The following is a 9222-nucleotide window of genomic DNA, read 5'->3' on the forward strand; positions in this document are numbered from 1 at the left end:
CTGCCAGAGGATGTGGTGGAGGCTTGTACAATTGCAACATTTAAGAGGCATTTGGATGGGTATATGAATAGGAAGGGTTTGGAGGGATATGGGCTGGGTGCTGGCAGGTGGGACTAGATTGGGTTGGGGTATCTGGTTGGCATGGACGGGTTGGACCAAAGGGTCTGTTTCCATGCTGTACATCTCTATGACTCTATAACTGGATTCAGTCAGCTCAATGCTGATTGGAGAGTGAACCAAGTACTTTCCAAGTCTGGATTGTTCAGCTGTCAGCTCGTTAAATTTTCAGAAATGGAAAGAAGCACAAGAGAAAAGATTTATTTCCACCATTAGCCCTATAAGACTACGATGAGCACGTACTTTCCAAGCTCGGGAACCTCATAGCTGGAATCAATGATAGCCAACCCAGCTGGAACTGCAGCAGAGAGCAGCAGTCTTGGCCTTCCTGTACTTTTTCCCTCAGCTTCAAAGGCAGCCACCATTTCCTAGAAATTAAAAATGCAAAAAAGGTTCACTTAGTTACAGAACCACACAAACAGGAAGGTATCATATTGAAATCAAAGAAACCTCTGGCTTCATAAACATGTATTTGTGGCCAAGCATCATGTAACTATCCAGTTCAAGGGTATCGTCAGAGGTAGGAACCGGCTCAAAGAAAGCTGTTACTGCACAGGGCCAGAACATCATTAATGAAGTTGCTATTAAATGTTATTGATACGGTAATTCAAATATTCTAATTTTGAACATTCCTGTTTCATAATTTGCAAAGGCTGCAAAATAATATTTTAAAACTTTCTGTGTAAAATGCGCGTACATTTGGTTAGGGTGCAGATCCTCCAAGATCTCAGTGAATGGCACAGCATGCCAGATTACCACAATGACCTACCCATGCTCCTACCTTCTTATACCTTTGGCAAGTACTTGAGAGAAATTGTAAATTTGCAACAATGTTTGGGAGCTCTTATATTTTAATTCGTAAACTAGCGTTCAGTTAAATGCATTTGGTCCTACCTGAGCCAACAGAGTGAAGAGATGTTTGACTTGTGAGCCAGGATATTCCCAGTCAATATCCAAACCATCAAACCCATAACCACGCAGGAAGTTAATTACAGACTTTATGAAAATTTGTCGAGTTTCTGCTGAGGAAACCATAGCGGTGAATCTAGAGGAGAGGAGAATGTTAAACATAATCAAAATAAGTGTATTTTGCATTCTGCAATTTCCCCTCAACATTTAAGAGCTTCATATCTTTTACAATTTTAAATATATCACAATTTATAATGTAGAACAATATAGTTCTATCATGGAATTGCACTTTGTCCTTTCAACAAGCATTCAATCAATCTTCACTACTGTGTTAATTTAAAACAAATCTTTGTCAAAATTGCTTTATTTTTCCTTTCTGACTGAGATTGTCTCGTAAATATTGTTTGAATTGTAATTTAGGGAGAGCTGAATAAAGTGACAGCACTCTCATTAATGGCAACCTGAGCCCATGTCTAAAACTACACAGTTAACATTTCAAAAAGAATTGATTTGACCCCAGCTTGATTTACATTGCAACAACTTGCTGCAAATATTAAAACAGAATAGTTTAATCTTACTTCTGAGTTCCAAAGTTCCAGCCTCCAATGGATAGAAGTGTCTTCAGGTTTGCATTTCTGTTGTAAAAATTAACAAATTGCCCTTTTAGAATAAGGAATATAAGCAGATGTAATTATTAATACTTCAACAACTGCTGAAAGTCAATATTGTCAAGATCTTTGTATCGCTTACTCCTTTTCGTAGTAAATGTTAATGGAGCAGAAATACCTCAGGAGTGTACAAATATGTAATATGATGTCCCAAAAGTTTGAGGATGTTCAATTCATGTAGATTTGTGGGCATCACTGACAAGGTCAGTAATTTATTGTGCATTTATAATTGTGCTTGAGATGGTAACTTCTTAAATTGCTGCAATCTATCTGGTGTGCTGCTAGGAACGGAATTCCAGGATTTTGATCCAGCAGTATTGAAGGGGCGGTGATATGGTTCAAAGGCAGGATTAACTATGCCATGGAGAGCAATGTGCATATGGTGATGTTGCCATGCAACTGCTATCCTTGTCATTCCAGTCAGCAGAAATCATGGGTTTAGAAGATACTTTCGAAGGAGCTTTTGTGACTTGCTACAGTGCATATATGTGAAAGTATGGAGGAAGTGATGGTTTAAGCCAATAGATGCAACAATGATCAAATGGACTGCTTTGTATTGGATGCTGTTGAGCATTGAAGCAGCATTTATCAAGGCAAATGGACAGTATTCCATCATACCAGTAATATCCACCTTGTAGAAGGTAGACAGTCTTTAGGGAATCAGGAGCTAAGTTACTCACCTCAAAATTCACAAGCTCTGACCTACTCTTGTATCTATGGTGTTTATATCTGGTATCTATTGATCTAGTTCAGTTTCAGGTCAAAGTTAATATCAGATGATTGATAGTGGAGATTCAGCAATGCTAATGCCATTAAATATCAAGGGCAGATGGTTAGATTCCCTCTTGTTAGACATGGTCGTTGCCTGACACTTGCTTGTCACAAATACTTGCGCCATTTATCAGCCAAAAACCTGAATATTATCCAAGTCCAATAGCATGTGGACCCAGACTGCATCAATATCTGTGGAGTTGAAGATCGCATTGGACATTATGATATTAAAAGAGAACATCCCAACTGCTGACCTTAGGATAGAAAGGTGGCCATTAAAGAAACACCTGAAGGTGGTGAGGCCTGAGATACTCCTGCAGCAATGTCCCAGGATTGAGATGAGTGGTCTCCAACAATCACAGGCATCTTGATTTGTGCTAGCAATGATTACAACTAATGAAGAGATATCCCACATACTACCATTGACTCCAATTTTGCTAGTATCCATGATGCTAAATTCAATTAAATGCTGCCTTAATGTCAAAGACAGCCACTCTCAGCTCACATCTAGAATTCAGTTTTTTTTGTCCATGTTGGGACCAAGGTTGCAATGAGGTCAGGAGCTGAGTACCGCTGGCAAAAACAAACAGAGCATCAGTGAGCAGGCAATTGACACATAGTGCCAGTTGATAATAAAGCTCATGCCCCTTCAATTTGCTGATACTCATGCGGAGGATGATGGGATGTTTATTGGTCGGATTGGATTCATCTAGATTATCAGATGCAAAGGGGAAATTTTGCATACTGTTGAGTAGGTCCCAGTGTTGCACCTGCACTGGAACAGCTTGGCTAGGGTGCTTGAGTCATTATTTTAAAAATAAAACAGTTTTCTCAGAACTTTTGCTGGACAATATGCTGATTACAGCTACTGCAAACATTGTTAAAAATCACACAACACCAGGTTATAGTCCAACAGGTTTAATTAGAAGCACCTGGTGTTGTGTGATGTTTAACTTTGCACACCGCAGTCCAGCACCGGCATCTCCAAATCATGCCTGCAAACATTGGCAGTGCAGCAGAAAACTGTAAATAACGAGAGAGAAAGCAAAATCAAGGGAACAAAATTACTTATGATCAGGTTATGAATATGGTCAGGTAATATTATGAAAATACTTAACATGTATTGATTGGCGATTCACTTGGTTGGAACAGTCAAAATGCAAAGGCCATAACACTCACCTGGTGTTGGTGAGCAGAGAGGAAACTCTAGTTCTTTCCAAAGGCCATATGCACATTGCTCTCCATGGCATAGTTAATCCTGCCTTTGAACCATATCACCGCCCCTTCAATGCATATGTGTACACACTGCACTTTGCATGTGCAGCAGCATATTCTGAGTACAAGTGCAATCTAGTTGCACACTAGATAAAATAATTCATCAGCTTGATGTACAAGCTCAAGGTTTATGAATTGCATGTAACTTTTTTTGTTTACATATCAGAACATAGTAATGATTGTGTCTGGCATTGCCTCACCCATTGCCTTTCCCAACCTCTGCCATTGGGACAGAAATCAACAAAGCCCAATTCCACCCACATATGACCAATCTGGCTGGATCCGTCAAATTATAGTTAGATAGAATTGCACAGTTTTTTTTTAGAATAGGACAACCTATAAAACTATAAAAAAAACTCAAACTATACTAAAAATTACCAATACACTCTTAATATTGAGAGTACAGTTATACTTGTTTTTAAGGGAGTTGAAAGTGTGGTAGAGAGTCCTGTCATTCCATTCAAAGGTGGTGATTTGATTGTCCTTCATTCCAGCGAAAGCGTAGATCAGATGCGTGCACAAGCAAGGGTCCACATTGTCTACTGTGTACTTCCCTGCTCCTGGTCTGTACTGAGCCCAGTTTGTAAAGTAACAAACCAGTCTGTAGGCAGAGCCTGCCAGTGATAAAAGACAATCAGCATAGAGTCTCTACTCATTGCATAAAGTTTACAAAAGCTTTAAAACACAAAGACTTACCCAGTTCCAGGCATGCCAACAAGACCAATGCTATAATAAAGAAACATAGAATAAGTATCAATATTATGATTGAAATATGCTTAAAGGTTCAAGGGTTCACAGAACTGGAGTTATATGACTGACTGACATTCTCTAACAATTTATTTTTGATCAGACTCCTTTCCTTAAGTATCTGTTTAAGTGAAATCTTCAATATACATGGAGTTAGGATCTCCATGTGCTTGGATTTACCTCAATATCATCTTCCTGTCCACTGCTTCTGTTCTGTTAGATTTGTTGCACAATAGCCTGTCTTGGGTGAAACGCAACTTTTAACAGCTAATCAATGAGAAGACTGCATTCACCACCTACAGCCCCAACCACAATCCCACTGACAGCTTGCAACTGCAGAATTAACCAGATTTTTCACTATACATGGCCTATTCAATTCTCTATTAACTTTCCAAGCCTATATTCTCTACACCTCAAAGACAGACTAATTCTGCCTGACTAGTATTGAACAGTTTCTCTTCTATTTCAAACCATCATCCATCACCATCACCTTCACCATCTTTAGTCTCACTGGAGTAGAAAGCAGACCTGGGCCATCTAGGAACTGAGTAGGTTAGAGCTTCTTCAAGTAAGAAGGGCTCATGCCCGAAATGTCGATTCTCCTGCTCCTTGGATGCTGCCTGACCTGCTGCGCTTTTGCAGCAACACATTTTCATCTAGGAACTGAACCTTAACTACATATTTGGTGTGAGCTGTCAAGACTAGTCCTGCCTCTTCAGCTAGTTTGCCTTACAAGAGAAATACAGTTTAGTCAAAATGGCTGAAGGTTGGAAAGTCTGAGGTGTCAGGAACATATTGCCTGCCCCTCCCAGCTCCATAAAATTGGAGTGATTTTCTACAACAAAGGTATGATGTTAATACAATTTATTCTTTGTTTTAGATTATATTTTGAGTGATGGGATGTATTAGTTTACTAACAGGAGACAGTTAATCTCTGACCTGACCTGGACCTTTACTTTGAGATACAAATTAAAATACAAGACCTTCCATTGATTGTATGTGGCCATAATTTAGCTAAATGTTAATTATAAGAACTTTTCCAGTTGATCTAGAAGTTCACAATTTAGGTTAAGGAAATAGCTGTATCAAACTACAGATACATAATATCAGGTAGATAGAATAGTGAAGAAAGTGTTTAGCATGCTTTCCTTTATCGGTCAGACTAATGAGTATGGGAGTTGAGAGGTCATGTTGTGGCTGTACAGGACATTGGTTAGGCCACTTTTAGAATATTGTGTACAATTATGGTCTCTGTCCTACAGGAAGGATGTTGTGAAACTTGAAAGGGTTCAGAAAAGATTTACAAGAATGTCGCTATTGTTGGAGAGTTTGAGCTATAGGGAGAGGCTGAATAGGCTGGGGCTGTTTTCCCTGGAGCTTCAGAGGTTGAGGAGTGACATTATAGAAGTTTATGAAACCATTAGGCGCATAGATAGGGTAAATAGACAAGGTCTTTTCCCAGGTTTGGGAGAGTCCAGAACTCGAGGGCATAGGTTTAGAGTGAGGGGGAGAAGATTTAAAAGGGACCCAATGGGCAACGTTTTCACATAGAAGGTGGTGCATGTATGGAATAAGCTTCCAGGGGAAGTGGTGGAGGCTGGTACAATTACAACACTTAAAAGACTCCTGGATGAGTATATGAATAGGAAGGGTTTAGAGGGATATGGGCCAAGTGCTGGCAAATGGGACTAAATTAATTTAGGATATCTAGTCAACATGGGCGAGTTGGACTGATGGGTCTGTTTCCTTACTGTACATCTCTATGACTCTATGATTTTAATTGCACCTGAATACATTAGAAAGATATTGCAAATTCCATGAACTTGAATAGTCAAGAAGTATAATTGGCTTTGAATGATAGTACTCCAAACAGGGAAAAAAACACAAGCAATCTGAGCAACAAAGCAAACAACTATTATCCATAATCCAAAAAATTATTTTATCTAGTTGATCATGGACAAATTTCAAGTAAATGAACATAAATTGAAGTACGAAACAACTTTCTTACTACACCCTTACAAATAAGTATTTCTTTGGGAAATCACACTGCACTTGTAGTTGTATGGTATTCCCTTGCTAATTTAACCAGTTAGTTCTCACTAGGTTAATGCTTTTGCTAAAATAACAAGCATAATGATTTCCTGCAAATATACAGCCATTGCCCGATATAACTTAACTGTATTTGCATTAACTTCACCAGTACTTAATAATGGAAGAAGGTTGACCTAAAAATTAACGTGGATCAATGGTTGCTGTCCAGCATGACTGTAGTTTAATATTACTTCGCAACTCAATTCAAACATTCAGATTCGCTGTACAGTCACAAAGCACAAAGTGAAGGAACAGGAGGTGGATAATCCAGTTGGGTATATGCAGTGTCCTGGGAGCATGTTACCATAATTAAGTGTCTTTAGTTAATTCAGCAAAGAATGAATCAATTCCTTTATAATTGGGGTTGGATTTGGGAAAAGTTCTATGCCCTCTTCAAAACCAACAAATTTACAAAGAGTAGTCTCAGAGCATTAGAGATAATAAATGGTGATATTAGCTTACCTGTTCCAAGTAGAAGCTTTGCCATCTTGCAGAAGGTGTGTTGTCAGCATCAACTCTCACTTTTATACACTGAGCTTATCTTCCATGTTAAATAATTACACACATTATTAGTCTTATCACTGGAAAGCCTTAATGGAAAAATAATAGTTCTTGTCTTATGTTCATATTATTATCTTCACTTGAATAACAACTTATCCCCTGTGCAATGTCATCTAGATTGTCGACTTTCACTGTCATCACAGTTTTGGGTTTGTACTATAAACAGAGGCCAGACACCAGGAGGGGAGGGACAATGCTGTTTTAACTTGGAATCAAGGAGAATGCCATCTTTAACCTCAGATAGGTTTAGATCTTCCTGTTAGGTAGTGTCTTGTTGGGATTTGAAACCCAGCAAATGGTGAATGAAACTACGAGGCAATCTTAAAGTCAAACATTGCTCATGTAAGATGAGAAGGGGCTTAACTTAAATGAATCGTTTCCTACTTTCAAAGTTATTAATGTGTACTTCTGACAATAGTGCAGCTTATGTAGCAAATAATGTACATTCATCCAGATTGCCATTCGTTGACGGGAGACAGTGGCAAAGCGGTAATATCATGGAACTAATAATCTACAAAAACCCTGCCCCCAAGGAAATGTTCTGGAGAGATGGCAGCTATTAACAAAAATATTGATAATTCTATTAATAAATATGGAAAATACAGTAATAGCAACCACGACAAATATCATTGATTCTTGTAGAAATCCATCTGGTTCACTAGTGCACTTTAGGGAGAGAAATAAAGAATGGGCAACAAATGGACAAGAAATGTCCAAATCCCATTGAAAAATAGAAAAGAACATATCCTGCCTCAGATGTTGGGGGCAATTAGGCTCTTGTCTATCAAATTGTTGCTGAGCACTTAATACTGAACCCGAGTGTCCTGGAAACTTTGAAAAATTCCTCATTAACCATACGAATTACCACCATTCCAATCAGGATGCACAAAAAAATATACAAAGCTAACGATACATGCCAAGAACATAATGGATGAATTAAATGAATGATGCTGAACAAACTCAAGGCGATGCATTTCCTAATTCTGTTCATTTTGTTTTCTACTCCTTATGTTAAGGAAATATCTAAAATGCTCAAGTGGTAATGGTCAAAAGGATTTTAGCAGATATTTTCCTAATCATCTTGTTCAAAGACATTATTACATACCTCTCAAGCAGGTGGGACTTGAACCTAGGCCAGAGGTAGGGACATGCCCACTGTGTCACAAGACCCAAAGATTACCAAGCTTTCTTATCATAGACCACACCTGTGCCCAGCTGTTTAAAAGAGCTATCTAACTAACCCCACACCACTGTTTCTCCCTCAAAGCCATGTAAATATTTTCCTTTCAAAATTCCATTCATTCTCTTTTGAATGTTCCCATTGCAGCTGCACTTGTACCCTTTTAGGCAGTGCACCCCAGTGTACATAAAAATGTTTCTTCATTTTACCTTTATTTCTTTAAGTGATAGTTGTCCTTTACGTAGTGACTTTCTGCGTTTAAATTGTTCCACTATCACAGCGCATCGCCGTTCCTTTAAATAATTGTCTGACCAAAGCAACTTAATTGGCTTTGCAATGCTACCTTTGTGTTCACGGGTATTTTACTCTGGCTGGAGGATTCCAATCAAGGAGGATCTTGGAATTTGAATTGCTCAGTTGTTCCGTGAAGCCTGGACCAGAAGACCATAAGAAGTCAGAGCAGAATTAGACCATTCAGCACACCCAGTCTGCTCTGTCATTCAATGAGATCATGGTTGATCTGATAATCCTCAACTTCATTTTCCTATCTTTTCCACGTAATCCTTGATTCCCTTATGGATTAAAAATCTATCCATGGTGGAGCCAATAAAATTGAGTTGTTAAAGGCAACAGAATTGTAGGAACTCAAGTTGCTCAGAGGATCGTGGAGGAGATGACAGGGACAGCGATGGATAAGACTTTTGAAATGAAGACACTGATGACTGGGCATCAGTGAACACAGTGGTGAAAGGGGATTAGGAGTTAACTGAGTTAATACAATAGAACTTTGGATGATCTCAAGTTAGAGTCATAAAGTCAGACAGCATGGAAGCAGGCCCTTCAGCCCAACTCGTCATGCTGACCATTTCCTAAACTGAATTAATCCCACTGGCTGGCATTTGG

The 9222-nt window shown here is 38.8% G+C and overlaps 1 protein-coding gene across 1 annotated transcript in view; it reads right to left on the minus strand.

Moving 5' to 3' along the window:
• The window catches only part of LOC122563130 (acidic mammalian chitinase-like), a 25056-nt gene extending 16468 nt beyond the window's left edge, over positions 1-8588 (minus strand). Inside the window, exons 1-7 of the mRNA XM_043716580.1 lie at positions 8529-8588; positions 7041-7119; positions 4437-4466; positions 4153-4354; positions 1605-1661; positions 1012-1162; positions 361-485 (exon numbers count right to left, since the gene is read on the minus strand). Of these exons, the coding sequence (XP_043572515.1) occupies positions 361-485; positions 1012-1162; positions 1605-1661; positions 4153-4354; positions 4437-4466; positions 7041-7065 (590 nt within the window). The 5' untranslated portion in view covers positions 7066-7119; positions 8529-8588. The remainder of the gene's footprint in view (positions 1-360; positions 486-1011; positions 1163-1604; positions 1662-4152; positions 4355-4436; positions 4467-7040; positions 7120-8528) is intronic.
• Positions 8589-9222: the final 634 nt, after the last annotated feature.

The sequence above is a fragment of the Chiloscyllium plagiosum genome, chromosome 26 (assembly GCF_004010195.1).
Source record: "Chiloscyllium plagiosum isolate BGI_BamShark_2017 chromosome 26, ASM401019v2, whole genome shotgun sequence".
In the NCBI taxonomy this organism is placed as follows: domain Eukaryota; kingdom Metazoa; phylum Chordata; class Chondrichthyes; order Orectolobiformes; family Hemiscylliidae; genus Chiloscyllium; species Chiloscyllium plagiosum.